Source organism: Leuciscus leuciscus (assembly GCF_965113295.1).
Source record: "Leuciscus leuciscus genome assembly, chromosome: 25".
Classification (NCBI taxonomy): domain Eukaryota; kingdom Metazoa; phylum Chordata; class Actinopteri; order Cypriniformes; family Leuciscidae; genus Leuciscus; species Leuciscus leuciscus.
This window is the reverse complement of record NC_138724.1, coordinates 13,338,368-13,356,042: the sequence shown is the minus strand read 5'-3', so window position 1 is coordinate 13,356,042 and position 17,675 is coordinate 13,338,368. Positions and strand designations below refer to the sequence as shown.

At 35.1% G+C, this 17,675-nt stretch overlaps 2 protein-coding genes across 5 annotated transcripts in view; one reads left to right on the top strand and one right to left on the bottom strand.

Annotated features, from left to right (window-relative positions):
* The first annotated feature begins 443 nt into the window (after window positions 1–443).
* fbxo31 (F-box protein 31) lies at window positions 444–17,232 on the top strand. Of its 3 annotated transcripts, none has more exons than XM_082160469.1 (10): window positions 444–941; window positions 2,975–3,046; window positions 5,575–5,661; window positions 8,330–8,406; window positions 9,248–9,415; window positions 9,491–9,565; window positions 10,337–10,446; window positions 10,574–10,727; window positions 12,323–12,670; window positions 13,934–14,074. In XM_082160469.1, exons 1-9 carry the CDS (start codon window positions 533–535, stop codon window positions 12,650–12,652), a joined length of 1,482 nt encoding a protein of 493 aa, XP_082016595.1. In that variant the 5' UTR covers window positions 444–532; the 3' UTR covers window positions 12,653–12,670; window positions 13,934–14,074. The 3 variants fall into 3 exon arrangements, with proteins under 3 accessions (XP_082016595.1, XP_082016593.1, XP_082016594.1); XM_082160467.1 differs by having other exon boundaries at window positions 446–941; window positions 12,323–12,648; window positions 13,934–17,232; XM_082160468.1 differs by lacking the exon at window positions 5,575–5,661 and having other exon boundaries at window positions 448–941; window positions 12,323–12,648; window positions 13,934–17,232.
* The window catches only part of LOC309491015 (uncharacterized protein), a 62,822-nt gene continuing 61,107 nt past the window's right edge, over window positions 15,961–17,675 (bottom strand). For both annotated transcript variants that reach the window (XM_082160397.1, XM_082160398.1), the window contains exon 37: window positions 15,961–17,608. In XM_082160397.1, the coding sequence (XP_082016523.1) occupies window positions 17,425–17,608 (184 nt within the window). In that variant the 3' untranslated portion in view covers window positions 15,961–17,424. The remainder of the gene's footprint in view (window positions 17,609–17,675) is intronic.

Genomic DNA, 17,675 nt, shown 5'->3' with positions numbered 1-17,675 from the left:
AAGTATATTCAAATAGAAAATCGTTATTTTAAATTGTAATAATATTTCACAATATTACAGGTTTTTTTTCTGTATTTTTGATCAAATAAATGCAGGCTTGATGAGGATAAGAGACTTCTTATGTTTCCAAACTTTGACCGGTGCGGTACTACATACATACGGTACACAGTTATAATCTTGATTTCCTCCCCAATGTTTACATTTCTGCTAATCACAGTTGCGCACATTTGACCAGCAGATGTCGCTAGCATGCGGTTTTTCGAAACAAAATATCACGAGAAAAATATTATTTCTTTTTAATATATATATATATATGTCATTTATTTTAAACCTTGCTTTAAATATATGTATATAAAAAATTTGTTTAATGTAAATATTCTTGCTAACCTTCTGTAACCAATGGCGTCAACAGTGCAAGGCGTCACGTGAAGACGCCCAGGCACGTGCACGCGCACGCACACGCACGCCCCGGAGGAGCTCTGCAGAACAGGTGACTGACTGACAGCAGTGGTTGTGCGGTGATGATGACGTAATGTTGCTACAGATGGCGGTGTGTGCCAGGCTCTGTGGAGTGGGTCAGTCGCGGCGGTGCCGGAGGCGCCAGAGGCACAGCCAGGATCAGAACAGCGACTCCGAGGTGGACATGGACGAGGAGGAGGAAGAGGAGAGGGTCGTGGGCAAAATGAAAGACGAGCCCAATGGCAGCAGAGGCTGTCAGAATAGGCGCGGCGCGGGGCCTAGCGCAGCCGGGGGACTCTGCGGTTCTGCGGGCTCTGCTGGGCCTCCACACCCGCAGTCACTGCTGGATCTTCCGCCGGAGCTTCTGGTGCAGATCTTCTCGTCTCTGCCCGGCACTGCGCTGCCCAACCTGGCACTGGTGTGCAAGAAATTCAGGCAGATTCTGAACACGGAAACAATCTGGAGGAGAAGATGCACAGAGGGTAATAATGTGGAAAACCATTTGGGTTTTATATTGTGGCTTTCTTCTTTACAGTCGACATATATGAAGTGGCACTGACTCAGTAACACACACACACACACACACACACACACACACACACACACACACACACACACACACACACACACACACACACACGTGTGACGTGTATATTATGAAACCGACTCATAAACACACACACATACATATAGATTATGACACCGACACAAACACGCACACACACACACACACATATGTGTATATTATGAAACCGACTCATAAACACACACACACACACACACACACACACAAATAGATTATGACACCGACTCAAACACACACACAGACACACACATGTACGTGTAAATGAGTCTGTGCCATGACGGTCATTGTTTCGCCTGGATTTATAATTTTATTCAAAACTACATTAAAAATGTAATTCTAACAGATAATGACTTGAATGGACTTCTATGATGATCATGTTGTTGTTGTTTTTTTCAATAAAAACATTCATTTGGATATTTTTTTGTGGGACCTAAAGTCAGAAATGTTTTGGTGGTGTAATCAACCAGAAATTGTCAAATTTGCTCAGTGAGACATGATCCTGGATCAACATATTTTGTTGATACTTGAACAACACTCATATTTGTATGTGAGTGTGTGTATAAAACCTGACATTCCAGAAAAAAGAGATGTAAGGACCTTTTCATAATCTTTTTTTTAAATTATTTTTATTAAATTATTAAAAAATAATAATTATTTCTTTTGTAATTATTTATTATTTATACAATATTTGAAAAACATTTTCCTTTCATTTCATATGATCAGAAAACCATATAACAGAAACAGAAATTACCTTTTTTGAACCTTGTGACTAAAACATACTTTTTTTTTTTTACATATTTTGACCGTCTCGCATAATGATTGAGTTGTGTACACTCGTGTGTAATCAGTTAAAGTATGACACCAACATTAATACAAATATTAAACCATTTCGAGCCCGATTCAGACCCTGACAGTGTCATTGAACAAGAGGATTGTGCTGAACGGATTTCAAGCACAGACTTTACAAGCACGGATTTCACGGGATGTTTAATGTTCAGGAACCGTGTTAAAAATACATTTTAACCTCTTAAGTTCGTCAGCCTTAGGAGAAAGTTTTCTCGGAGTGTAAAAAACAAAGACGACAACTCTTCCTCTTCTCTAAAGCAGCCTGTTTATGCTCAAACTGCAACATTACACACTAACTAAAGTAAAAAAAAAGTGAAATCATAATCAAGGACCACTTTAAAAGGCTGTCTAGATAGGATACTTCTTGAGATATTTCATATGCACACGTAGTAAAAATTCATATATTTTAGTTTAGTGTGTTTGCCTGTCAGTGTGTTGCTATGGAATGAAATGCATGATGTACACACTGGATTGGTGCATAAGTCACGCGATTGGCCAAAACTGTTGGTGGGAAAGTCCTGATTAAACATTCAGGGTCTGGATTCACAGACATGGCTTAGATTAAGCCAGGATTAGGCTTTAGTTCAATTAGGACATTTAAATAGCTTTTATAAATGTGCCTTAGAAAACAAAAAACTGGTGTGCGTCTTGAAACAAAACACATTTTATTTTATTTTTTATATATTCACATATTTTTAGATGTGTCAGTGCAAGTTGCTTCCAGCTCAAACATGCCTTTTAGTCTGGGACTGTGTGCTGATAAGTGAACCTGTGAGGGTGTCACTTGTCTTATCTCAGTTATTACAGTTCTTACATAACCATCTGTTTAACAGGCCCTAACACCACTGCAATAATAGAATAAAGTCGAATAGAGTCTTTATAAAAAGTCAGTCTTTTTAAATAAAGTCAGTGGGACAGAATACTGTAAACTTGTGTATTATGTTGATCATCAGCTTAAAATTTTGCAGAGGTACTCTGTGCATTCAATTTTATTCTGAAATGTAAGATACTAAATAGACCAGTAAGTTAGTTGACATGTTTTTGGTCTAGATGATTAGTTATTTGTTTTTCCTCTTCTTTCAGAATTCGGGATGAGGGATGACCTGCGGAAGATGGAGACTGTGGGTATGTCGAGCCGAGATCTGTATGTGAAACGTAAGTAAATCTACTGTAACCACAAAAGCCTCCTATTCTGCCAGTCCCAATGAATTTTAGGTAATTAAAGGATAGTTCACCCAAAAATAAACATTCTGTCATCATTTACTCATGATAGATAAACCTCATTGGTTCTTGCAGAAGCTCAAACGTGATGCGTAACACGAGAATTAACCTCATTGGTTCTTGCAGAAGCTCAAACGTGATGCGTAACACAAGAATGAACCTCATTGGTTCTTGCAGAAGCTCAAACGTGATGCGTAACACGGGAATGAACCTCATTGGTTCTTGCAGAAGCTCAAACGTGATGCGTAACACAAGAATGAACCTCATTGGTTCTTGCTGAACCTCAAACGTGCTGCGTAACACGGGAATGAACCTCATTGGTTCTTGCAGAAGCTCAAACGTGATGCGTAACACGAGAATTAACCTCACGTTTGAGCTTCAGCAAGAACCAATGAGGTTCATTCTCGTGTTACGCATCACGTTTGAGCTTCCATAAGAACCAATGAGGCTCATTCTCGTGTTACGCATCACGTTTGAGCTTCTGCAAGAACCAATGAGGTTCATTCTCGTGTTACGCATCACGTTTGAGCTTCCATAAGAACCAATGAGGTTCATTCCCGTGTTACGCATCACGTTTGAGCTTCCATAAGAACCAATGAGGTTCATTCCCGTGTTACGCAGCACGTTTGAGGTTCAGCAAGAACCAATGAGGTTCATTCTCGTGTTACGCAGCACGTTTGAGGTTCAGCAAGAGTTTTGTTTTTGCGCGTCACGCAGGATCAGTTGAGCTTCTGTTTATGTTCACTGATCAATGTTTAAATGTGAATAAAACCCTAAATCTGTTCATATAAAGCGATCGTGTCTCTATAGAAAACGTGGACAAAACCGCTCGATTCATATTGATTAGTTAGTTTTACGATCTCGTTATGAACTTTTTGAAGTGTAAAAGTGGTAGTTGTGTAGCTGTCAATGGAGGGACGAAAATATCACAGATTTCATTAAAAATATCTTCATTTGTGATCCGAAGATAAACGAAAATTTTACAAGTTTGGAATTAAATGAGGGCAAGTACATTTTCATTTTTGGGTGAATAAATCTTTAAATACACAAGTTTGGGGTCCAGAAGATTTGTTTTTTTTTTGGAGAAAGTAAAGATTTTTTTTCAGCAAAAGTGACAGCAAAAGATTTCAATTTCAAATAAATAATGCTGTTCTTTTGAACTTTCTATTAATAAAAGAATCCTGAAAAAAAAAATCTATCACTTTTCCACAAAAATATTAAGCAGCACAACTGTTTTAAACATTAATAATAATCAAGTTCAAGTTCATTTATTTATATAGCACATTTAAACAGCCGCTAGACAGACCAAAGTGCTTTACAGAACAAGCATATAAAAATAAAAGCAGCAAAACAACACATAAACACATAAAGAACAACTAAGCTAAGATTAATTTTAAAACAAAGAAACAAATGTAAAATAGTAAGAACAGCCCAAGAAAAGTAATCAAATGCTAACGAGAATAGCTATGTTTAGCAATAGCATAATAATAGCAATAATAGCAATATTTTGAATAAGATTTCATTTTTATTCATTTTATATTTTCTGTTTTTCATTTTTTAGTATGGTTTAAATTTGAGTAATTTTATGTGCTTCTGTCATTTTCTTTAACAGATCATGGACAGTCTGTTGTGATTTTCGTCTATATAGCTTTCATTTAGTCTTATTTCAGTTTTATTCATTTTAGTACTTCAACGTATTTTATTACAGTTCGTAACCAAAGCAACATTTCTACATTTTGTTTGAAGTTTCATGTAGTACAAATGTTTCATATTATATCAGCTTTATTTCAATTAACGATTTGTAATAGTTTTAGTTTTAGTAAACACTGGAACTCCCGTCTGCCATTGGTTGGACAAACAGGTAATGAACTATAATCAACCTAGTGATCTGCAAAAATCCTGATTCCTGACAAATCCCTGCAGACTGCGGCGTCTAGAGCCTAATGTCTTTCTTTCTAAATGCCATGTAGACTTTTCAACAAAAAAACAGATCTGTTAATGTAATGTTGTTGCTCCACCTCATTCCATGCCATTTGTCATGTCATTTTTCTCAATGCATTTTACGTTTACTTTAGTTCACAAAAGACTGATTAATGGTCAGTTAAACCAACTTTGTTTGGGTGGTTTGTTTAACTTTAGTAACTATGTTGGTTTAAACCAAAAATATTTCAGCAGGTGAAAACATGCATGCTTAGTGCTTATAGGGGAAGATTCCTTAGTTTGACATTTGTATATAATTCAGTTGATTTAAAATTGTAAACATGCCAGGTGCATTAAAATATAATAAATCATATCCCCCCCAAGATGGCAGACGAAGGTACTAAAGAACTCTTATCACTCTCTTGGCCGTATAAACATTCATTTTCACTTGCGTATGCGAGTGTCATTCTCACACTGTCAGCTATTGTCCTCCTTTGCCTCTCCTCTCTTCCTGTGGCGCACTCACCTGCGTACCTCTCCAGGTGTGAACCCGCAGGTGAAGTCGGGACGCTTTATGAAGCTCCTCCCTGATTATGAGCATATGGACTATCGGGACGTGTACACACACTGTATGTACTGTTCGTGTGAGAAGGCTTTGTGGTGGGGGATCCAAATCACTGCCTGTGAAGGTGCTGGTTGAAGATGCTCTCTGCTAATGATGTTTTGTTCCAGGTTCATTGCAAGTTAAACTGTCGGAACATGCTATCCATCAACAAAATATAAAAATAATTAAAGGGATAGTTCACTTTGAAATTAATTTTTGGTATGTTTTAGCTTACCTCAAGGGCATCCAAGATGTAGGTGTCTTTTTTTCCGCAGTAGTTTCAATTTTGATATTTTTAGGTCAAACCGTTCTTGTCTGTCAGTCATATAATGCAGGTCGATGGTCACTGTCTCAAAGAGCATGCACAGAGTCCAAATTAAAACAATTCCCCGTCGTCCAAATTAAACAATTCCCCATCGTAAGTACACATTGATGGCCTAAGACACGAAACGAGCGGTTTGTGTGAGAAAACGAACAGTTTTTATATCGTTTTTACCTCTTGAACTCAGCCACGTCCAAGTGATCTGAGAGCGCGGGCGGGTATAGATATATACAATAGATTTCGCCTTGGCTACGGTTTCGCAGGTTCCTCTAAAGGTTCCTAATTTAGTTTTAAAGGTCTCCTACAATAGGTTTAAATGCATCCAAGGTAAAAAAAATGCTTTAATTTTCTCATAACATATATTGCAGCATCACCTCTTTTTTCTCTTATCTGTTCTGATTGGTCAGATGACCCAGACTATTGTGATTGGTCTACTCTGCTCCAATCAGATGGCTCCTTGAGCAGGAGATTTTAGTAGTATGTTTTAATTTAGTTTGTCGTACATATTAAATGAGATTTAAGGGTGGGTGAAAGCAGATGTTGTTCGTAGGCAGCCAATGGAGACCACAGGCTAGCATTATGCAAATTTGTTACAAACCTACACAGGTTTGTGCAGGAAATGAGACTGGATTTACTGAAGACTCGTTTCGGGCAGTTCAGAATCGTAATTTTAGTTGCCAAGGCAACATTTTGAATTAAAGGGATAGTTCACTTTGAAATTAATTTTTGGTATGTTTTAGCTTACCTCAAGGGCATCCAAGATGTAGGTGTCTTTTTTTCCGCAGTAGTTTCAATTTTGATATTTTTAGGTCAAACCGTTCTTGTCTGTCAGTCATATAATGCAGGTCGATGGTCACGGTCTCAAAACACAAGCACAGAGTCCAAATTAAAACAATTCCCCGTCGTCCAAATTAAACAATTCCCCATCGTAAGTACACATTGATGGCCTAAGACACGAAACGAGCGGTTTGTGTGAGAAAACGAACAGTATTTATATCGTTTTTACCACTTATACACAGCCATGTCCGAGTGATCTGATCTGACGTGTGCGCAGACTGGTGCATAGATATATACACACTAGATGCCGCCTTAAAGACATCCGTTCCAATGAACTGCCGTAGACAAGGCGACATCTAGTGTGTATATATCTATGCACCAGTCTGCGTACACGTCAGATCAGATCACTTGGACATGTCTGTGTATAAGAGGTAAAAACGATATAAATACTGTTCGTTTTCTCACACAAACCGCTCGTTTCGTGTCTTAGGCCATCAATGTGTACTTACGATGGGGAATTGTTTAATTTGGACGACGGGGAATTGTTTTAATTTGGACTCTGTGCATGCTCTTTGAGACCGTGACCATAGACCTGCATTATATGACTGACAGACAAGAACGGTTTGACCTAAAAATATCAAAATTGAAACTACTGCGGAAAAAAAGACACCTACATCTTGGATGCCCTTGAGGTAAGCTAAAACATACCAAAAATGAATTTCAAAGTGAACTATCCCTTTAAGTACAGTATTTCAATAACCAAAAACAATTTTTAATAGTTTTAGTTGTAGTTATTCAACAGTGTGTCACAGATTCTTAACTTATTTTGAACATGGAACATTCCTTTAAGGCTGAATCCCAGTTTGCATAGTTCTACTGCACACTAAAAGTGTTTACTTCACTGGTGATGGGAAAGTGCATACTTTTAAGTGTGTAGTCACCGCTATCAGGACCGACTGTGACTTGTTACCATCATACATGTTGTAACCATGTTAATCATTCATTAATCTATTTAAATTCATTGCATTAAGACACATTATTACTTTTTATATGCATTTAAATTCTGTTTTAGCATTACATTTCCTGACATTTTTTTTTCTTTTTTACAACTGGAAAAGTTTTCTGTAGCACAAGGATTGGTGGTTTGGAACGCACTAATGCTAATTTCACAGATTATTTAGTATGAATAGTATGCATATTGGGACACTGCCTTGTTTGGGACAAATTGATCTGATAGCAGCACAAGGGCAGCTTCTGCTGAGCGCCTTTGCATGTGTGTGTCCTGCATGCGTGTGTGAACGACAGAGGATGGCAAAGGCTGCGCTAACATCATCTGACTGTGTGAGATGCAGATGAATATAAAGTGACAAAACATGGATACGTTTAGCCCTCTAACTCCAGGAATTTTTTATTTGGTTTCCAAGTTGCATGGCAAAAAAAAGTTGCATATACTCACACACTCAACGTGCATTCATGAGTTCATGCAGAAATGCCCTTGCGGTGATATCACCCCATCTAACGTTCTTCTGGGTTTGTTCTGTGTTGTATGCATATTTGTGACACACAAATGTCATGATTTGTATTTGTTTTCTAGTGTTACACCCCTATAGACACATCCTGGGTCTCTGGCAGCCTGATATCGGCCCCTATGGAGGACTGCTGAATGTGGTGGTAAGACTAAGATCACAAACAAAAAAAGATTACATTTTGTAATTATACTTGCAGATAATATAATATTAATGAAATAAAGGCCACTTAAAGAGAGTAGACTTTCATGACTTTGTTTCTTAACACACTTAAGTACAATTTTAAAAAGTCGACTTGTCAGTCAAGTTTAAAGTTTTACTTTAAAATACTTTTTAAATCATTGTTTTATTGATCTACACTTTAACCATGGACAATACAACTATGAAATTATAAATAAAGATGTACTTGAGTCCAAAATAAGTTGGTAAAAAAAAAAGCACTCTAAATTTAATTTAAATTTAATACATTTTAATTGAATTGCAAATTAACATTGTCTAATTGTCTGAAAACATTACAACTATTTCACACTTAAGTATATTTTTGGAAAGTATATTATTTCTATAAAAAGTACTTCAAAAATAAAAAGTATGCATAAGTGTACTACCTTTTACAAGGGACTGTCGGACAAATTAAAGTAATTTATTACCTTACGTTTCATTCTCGCCACATTTGTTTTGGTCTGTGCATGTCATACTTGCCCCGTTGAGGCTGCTTTGGTTCATTTCAGTCCAAAAATCATGTATGGATGTATAGTTTGAAAATCCACTTGGAATAGTATAGTTTTTTTAATGTATGATTTGGGACATACTGCATAGTATATAGCACCCAAGAGCTTGTCAAATATAAAACTGTATATTGTATATATATATATATAAATAAATAAAAACTCTGAATCAATATCAATATGACCACACACATTAAATGTTCAAGCGACAAATGTACCATATTTTAGATGTGTAACTCTTTCTTGCTTTGATCATTTTAGGTTGATGGTCTATTCATCATTGGCTGGATGTATTTACCACCCCATGATCCCCGTGTGGAGGACCCCATGCGTAGACGGCCCCTTTTCCGTATACATATGTGGGAGAAAAACAAAGCCACAGTAGAATGTATGTACGGACACAAGGGCCCTCATAAAGGAGACATTCAGGTAAAATGTACCATAATCAACCATAATGGACTAATTTTGCCACAGTTTTTACAAAATATTTACTTTTTTTTCCAGACTGTGAAGAAAGATGAATTTTCCACCAAATGCAACCAGACCGATCACCATCGGATGCCTGGAGGAAGGCAAGAGGTACATTAGGAAACTGGTGCTGGTCCGACAGATTTATATTGACAGAAACCTGTCAAAATAAAAGTTTTATGGTTTAACACTTGAAAATGAAGAAATTTAGACATTGACATTAGTAGGGCTGGGTAAAAAATATAGATTTTTGAAGAACCGTTATCATTTTTTAAATCCCAAGAATCGATCTTATAGTCTATGCTGTTTTCAGTTGACGAATGAACAGAACTTTTTCTGGAGCACACGTGAACTGATATCTAGTAGTTTTACTACTGCACAAAACAAAAATGAATGAACATCAGAAGGTATGTTTAAAGATCAAGTACAACTTACCAAAATCCGTATCATATCACGTGTGATCGCTCGATCAGTGTTTCAACCACAGAAAGACATCAATAAAACATAATGTTACCTCAGAAAATCAATTAATGTCCAAAAACTTGTTAGTCAGCTAGAAAAATGCAGCATTTTGCTAAATATATGCACCAGATTGCCATGTTTTACAGTTGTACTGTAAAATAATATTTTCTTAAACTCTTGATTTCTTATTTTACAGTACGAGTTACAATACTCATATTTTTACAATAATAATCGGTTTCACTTTATTTTAAGGTGACGGTTACATTGTACTTACTCGGATAAGTACTGAGTAATATTAATTAACTGCATGTAATTACTGTTATTGTTAGGGTTAGTTACTTGTAATAATGCATCCTTTATTTCTTCATATCACACAATATGTATGTAAATATGGCGTACCTCATCCGTGTGCTTGTGCAGGAATTCAGAACGTGGTTGGAGGAGGAATGGGGACGAACGCTGGAGGACATTTTCCACGAGCACATGCAGGAGTTGATCCTCATGAAGTTCATTTACACCAGCCAATACGAGCAAGTCTTCTTCATGACCTCTTCTCACCCCAAATTCTCTGTGTAGCAACTAACACATTCATCTCCCCAGTTACGTTTCCGGACAGATGTGTTTCGTGTGTTTTAAATACATGTTTGTTGGTTTCAGTAATTGCCTGACATACCGGCGGATCTATCTGCCCCCGTGCCTCCCCTCAGACCTCCTGCAGCCGGGCCTCTTCAAAGGGACGTATGGCAGTCACGGCCTGGAGATCATCATGCTCAGCTTCCATGGCTCCAAGGCCAAAGCCACCAAACTTACTGTGAGTTTGATATCCAGAGGTATAGCTGTCATGATGCCTGGCAATCATCACAGGAGGAAATTGTATTTGTTGTTAATTTATTGTTGACTCTAAGCATGGAAACATAATGAAGATTCAAGTTTCTGGGCATAAAGTTTGAATTGGCACAAGCTGCTGACACACTAACTAAGGCTGCGTCAGGTAATTATTGCACAACCGCTAAGAAAGTTTGTTCTATATAGTATGAATGTGTGTTGGACGAATGTATATCTGGACGTACTATATTTGGCGTGCTGTCGCTCTCATGTGACCTACCAGCGTCAGTTACGCCGCTTCACCTTACAATTATAAAACCCTCACCCTTTTTGCCTTCTCTTTTATGAGGACTGTGAATTCATACATGCCTCTTTTGTCACATACTATTTTTCCACCTGTAATATAGTAGGGAAGTATGTGATTTTGTTATATATATGAAGAAGCATGTTTAATTTAATAAGAACAAGCATTAACTGCTTACATCTTTGGGTCTACAATTTAACATTTATGTATTTAAGCAATAATATTTAAATTGCAAATGTTTGATGCACAATTTCATTATTGGAAACAATATATATATATATATATCTTTCAAAATACTGTTTTTCATACTTCTACTACTAATAATGTTATCTAAAGTAATATTATTTTTAAAAAGTTATTATGAATGGTTTATAATTTAAATAATAATAAACAGTAATTTTATATAAATAATAATGTAGCCTATTCAATTTTGAAAAAAATTAATAAAAACAAATTAAGCATTTTTACTACATTTTAACATTTAAATAATATATTTTTATACATTATCATAGTTTATAAGTTTAATAGTTAATAATTAATAATTATGTTGTTATTGTTATATATATATATATATATATATATTAGATTAGACATAAGAAATACATTTATAAATTATTTGTTAGTATTTGTTAAATGTAATATAAGCATATACAAAATAAATAAATTGATTTGAACATAATTTTTATAATTTTTCATAAGTAATAATAAAAACATAATTATTTATAATTATAAGAATTATATTTATCATTATTTTTCCACAAAAAGTATTGGTTGAAATTATTTCAATAGTTGGAAATTTGACCTTTCACATTCAGGAATATCAGGAGAAAAAGTTGAGTGCCAGTGCTACCGGATATTACCAGTAGGTGTACAGTCAGGTGTTATGATAAAAAATAAAAAAAAATATGAAATTGTCAATTTTTCAAATCATTTCTTGTTAAGCCGTCTCTCTCTCTCTCCTTGTTGCTCTTGGTCTTCAACACTCAGTTTAATGTTAATGACAAAGTTATGTCTGAAATGTTTTCAACTCAAGTATTCAATGCTTAAATGTGTGAAATGAAGGCCTCCAATACAAGCACTGTATTTACAATGTTCACTTTTATGTTTTCATATTGTCCCTAAACCGAATAATACATAATAAATGAATAAATAACAAAAATTGAATTTTTTCCCCAAAGTGTCCAGCTCTAAAACTTTACAAAGGTTCAAGCTAAGGTTTGAACATCTACATTATGTCTTATTTTGCTTGTTGATCACCTCACTTGTTTGTTTTCTAGGGGGATCCCAATGTGCCAGCAGGTCAGCTGACGTTAGAAATAGACCTGAACCGGCCGGTGCGTCTACCAGACCTGGAGACCCAGCGCAACATGGAAGAGCTGTCTCGTCTGGTGCGGGGGGTGCACGAGGAGGCCCAGGGCGGTTCACAGGGCCGGGACGCCCCAGCAGAGGCTGCAGAGGCCCCCTCCGCCCCGGAGGGCTCAGATTCAGCGCCCCCTGCTGGAGCGGAGGAGGTCGAGCTGGGAGAACCTGAACCTCAGCCTTTTGTGCTGCCTCTGGGAGTCATGGCCCGTAATGAAGTGTACCCTCGCACCTGCAAGATGTGGTGAGTGCCGTATCGTACGTAAGTAAGTAAAGATTTATTTATAAAGCACCTTTTAAAACAGTGTTTACAGAAGAGAAATACACGAAACAAAACATACATACATGTACAGAAATAAGATTTATATAAGATTTATACATTTCTATAGCGCTTTTAACAATATAGACTGTTTCAAAGCAGCTTTACAGTGATAACATATCTAAATAGTAAAATGACTAAGTTCGTGGTACTAAATGGAAGAGTCAGAGAGCCTCTAATTTCATATTCTAAACATTATATAAGGATTATTAAATCAGGCATGCACCAATATATTAATTTAATTTACATTTTAAAGTTAATGTACATTTTTATTTTAATAATATTGATAAATTTATTATTAATTGTATTATATTTATATATTGTAAATACTTATATTTGATAAAAATAGTCAAATTAAACTACTTAAAACATATTACAATTTTAATTTGTTAAAGTGAATAACTTTATATTTGTATTTTGTCTATACAATATTAAAAATTATTTATGACAAATTATATTATTATAATATCTACTTATATACCTTTTTTTTTAATTAAACAATAAAAATAATTTTTAATTGTTAATGGATAATTATTATAGTCCATATAAAAATAATAGAAAATAGAAAAGAAAGTGATTAAAAATGAATTGTTTAATTAAATTAAAAATGTATATTACTTAGTATATAATTATATTCATTTAATATATTATTATAATTTATATGTAATATTTTAATAATCTGTTAAATTGAATAATTCTATATTGTTATTTTATGTATATACAATATACAATGTTATTTATATGACATAAGTATATAATTATATTATATATTTCTATACAGAAATGCTACCCCCAAAAAATATATAAAATATAAAATAAAATTATTTTAGGTTTAATTAAATGAAAATATGATATTAATTAGTATATTATATTAATGAATTTTTAGATAATTATATTAATTAATATATCACATATAAAATGTATTTAATGTATTTTATATTATTCTACATTATACATCTAAATCATAAAAAAAAAAAAAATTTTTTACTTGAGTTCTTGATTTTATATTAAATGTATGTTTATATGATAAATATAATTTATATATATGTGTATATATATATATATAAAATATGAATATAAAGTACACTTGAAAATGATTAAATTGTGTAAGTATAATTATTAAATTAATAATATTAATTTGTATGAATTAAATCGAGGCAATCATTTTAAATAGTTTTGTTCTAATCTGGATTTTCTTTCCTTCCTTCAGTTTTTATGGAACAGGCTTGATCGCTGGTCACGGCTTCACGAGTCCGGAGCGCACGCCGGGTCTGTTCGTCCTGTTCGACGGCGACCGCTTCGGCTTCATCTGGCTGGAGCTCAAGTCCTTCAGCCTGTACAGCCGGCTGAGCGACCAGCTGACCCACGCTCAGGCTCCCAGCATGCAGCGCTTCGAGGCCATGCTCCGCAACATGCAGTCGTGGACGTCCTGATAGCCAACCTCACACTACTGTAGCCATCAGGCACACACTCTGGTATTACGCTCTCCGCCAGACACACACACACACACACACACTCCCGCTTGCATCCGCACAGCTGTATCCACAGCCACACGCCCATACGGTTGTATTATATTAGGCCTTTCTTATCAGCTTTTTAATTAAGTTATTTTTGTAACCTGGAAATGGCGACGAAGATGACGACAATGTGAAACTCACCCGTATACTCTGCTGAGCGTGCCTCTGATACCTTTATCAGACTCTAAATCCTGTGGTTCTGTGCTTTAGGAAAATACTTTAAGCGCTCGTCTTCAGTGTGGCGACATCTGCGGTTGCTTTTAATCGATTTGATCCAGTTTACTTCTTCTGTTTTCCTTTATTTACAACTGCTTCCATTTTTTCGCCAACTTTCATTGAAAACGAATGACTTCCAGACGCTTTGTCAATGTTTTCACCCCATGTATGTATAACATTCAAGAAAACAGCCAGAATCTCTTTACTTTATGTTTATCACACAAGCGAGTAGCTGATTGGTTATCCGCCAAATTTTACGACCATGACGACTGTCTCATTTTCCTCATGATAGTGATTCTGTTCATCTAGCTGTGCAGCTCTCTTCCAAGTGCTCTTCCCTACGCAGACGTTTATCAGAGGCAGAATTCCTCTGAATATACTTTTGTATTTGACTGCAGCATTACTAGCAATTGAAAATGGAAAAAAAGAAATCACTATAATGTAAAGTGAATATATATGTAAATGCATTGGAAATATTTAAACATTTATCAATATATTTCAGCTTTGTTTAAGGATGATTGTATATATGATCGATGAACTAATTTAAATATTATCGCCTGTGTTTACAAGTTGAGTGATAATTGTTTTAAGTGGAATATTCTCCTAGAATTGGCTGTTTACGTGGACTGATATCGTACAACTATTGATTTTATTCCAAATAAGATGTAGTTTAAGCTGTTTGCATTGGGCTCATAACTATTTTAATAATATTTCAAAGCATTTGTGGAAACATGCCAATTTAATCAATCATAATTGATCCTATGTACCTCAGTTTCTCAATGCCCAGTGGATAACATCAAGTCCCGCCCCCTTTTTTCTTCTTGTTCAGTGTCCTGATTCTTTGATTCACGAATTGATTTTATTCTAAATATGTGATTTTAGCTGCTTAAGTTGGCTGCTAAGTATTCAAATGATATTTCAAATGGATTTGTGGAAACATATCCTGATTAATATATAAAGAATTGTCTGGTTTACTTAAATTTTTCAATTCCCAATACATAAAATCATCTTCTGACTAGGGTTACAAAATTCCAGGAATTTTCAAAGTTCAAAACTTTCCATGGGAATTAACAGGAATTAATAGAGGAGAACTGGAATTCTGCAAAATTGCAGGTTAGCCTATAACAAGGGAATTTAAATGGAGTTGAAAACTTAATCTGAAAAACAGATTTAATCCAAATCCAAACTTGTGCATTCCTAAATCTCCTTCCCATGCACACAGTTCATTCATTCACACTACCAGTGATTTTCCGGAATCTGTGTGTGCGTTCACACGCGTCCCGTAAAGACACGTGACATCACTGTGACGTGTAATGTCTCTGCAGCGTCTTAAGTTTGCTTATGATCTGCGATTTCTCTCTCAACCACGCTTGTGCATTTTTTTTCTTAATCGATCATAAATTAGCGCATCACGTACCGTTTAACTTGAGCTGTCATATTTTTTGTTGTTCAATGAAAGAATAGAACTCAAAAATAAATCCAAGTCAAAAATTTCATTAAAATCTTTTTATTAGTTTGCATGCTTATGACCATACAAAATGTTTGTATATGATACAGTTTTTATTAGGGGTGTAACGGTACACAAACGTGACGGTTCAGTACGTACCTCGGGTTTTAAATCAAGTTTCGGTACAGCAGAGGGGAGAAAACTAAACATAATTACTTTTATCTTTTTTTTATTAAACAATTTTTTTTTTTAACATATGTGTCTCTGTGTTTAAATAAATTTAATTATAATTCATTTTCTTAAGACTTAAAAAAAAATCTATCTTACCTAATGCTGTATGGGTCCTTAATTACACATTTCTATAATATTAAAGGTTGCAATTAACCACAGAGCACAAATTCTTAAATTCAGTTGCTATTTATTTTTAGATATAATAATCAACGCTCAAATTTAAAAAACAAAAAACATGTAAATTGCACAAGGCAGGTTTTGCATTAACTTCTAAATCTAATTATAAAGTTAATTTTCTACTCCAATTCGTTTTTGAAATATAATCATTTACACAGTGGCTGTCATAACTTGTTTTCATGACAAATGTATTTAAACACACATTAAATAATCAAGACATTACTAACAGGTTAAGTAAATTTAATGAATAGGCTAATATAGTGCATATACGAAATGCTGTACGGTTCGGGACGAATACATGTACTGTCACACCCCTAGTTTGTATACATTACCCCAAATGTCCAATTAATTCCCATTAAGTTTCCAACTTGGAACATCTCCAAAATTCTTCCCATGGAAAATTTCTGGAAATTTACAGTAAATTTGCAACCCTAATTCTGCCGCCATTTTTTATCCATTCAGTGTCGTGACTCACAGATTCACTAATTGAATACGAATGCCATGTTGACTTCAATTCAGAGTTTCCCTCCAATTTTAATGACAATTTAACAAAGCACTGTGCCTAAATCTGTAATTTATACATTTGTGCTGTTCTTTAATTTCCTTATTTTTAAGTTTGTAATTATATTGAAAGTTAAAACAAGTTGTCAATAAGTGTGATCATTTTATGTGTATTAAAACAGCTCCATTAGCGAGTCAAGCATCCGGTACGGCTGATGTTGATCTGGTAATATGGAGAAAAAAATGACTTATTTGGCAATATTGTCAATAGTTGGATTATTGTCATCTATGTAAATTCGCCAGCTACAAAGTCTCGAAGCGCAAATTCATGACTAGTTTGCACCTCGTTGCATTCAAATTCAGGGAGGTTTGCAGCTTTAGCCTTCGTTTGTTCTCAATAAAATGGAGGAAAATCTTAAATGTTGTCCTGATTTTATTTTTAGTGCAAAACAGTTAATTCAAACTTTAGCATCAAAATATACTCAGTGCTTATTTGATTTTCTCAGGTGAACTATTTAAATTCTTAAAATCACAGTAATTATTTTGTGTTATTCATACATTTAAGTACTTTGTGTTCATTTGATAAGATAAAGAATTCTTTTTATGTATTTTTTACAGTTCTAAGTGCTCTCTTTTCTCTCGGCCTTGTCGTATTAGATCTGGAAGCGTCTCGGTCATGAACACTAGGTGTTTTCCCTTCAGGTTCTTGCCGGGTTTCTGTTCCAGTCCAATGCCGAGATACTCGGCCTCATCCTCATATTCAGGCCAGTGTGTCAGACCCGGACCATTCGGAGACCTGCCGAAAAATAGACATATTAGAGTGCAGAAACAATATACTTTGTTCTTCTACACACAGAGAGAGA

Coding starts and splice junctions, on each gene's coding strand:
- fbxo31 (XM_082160467.1), top strand. CDS start 533: ATGTTGCTACAGATGGCGGTGTGTGCCAGGCTCTGTGGAGTGGGTCAG. Junction 8,407..9,247: donor GAGGACTGCTGAATGTGGTG/GTAAGACTAAGA, acceptor TGATCATTTTAG/GTTGATGGTCTATTCATCAT. Junction 9,416..9,490: donor CTCATAAAGGAGACATTCAG/GTAAAATGTACC, acceptor TTTTTTTTCCAG/ACTGTGAAGAAAGATGAATT.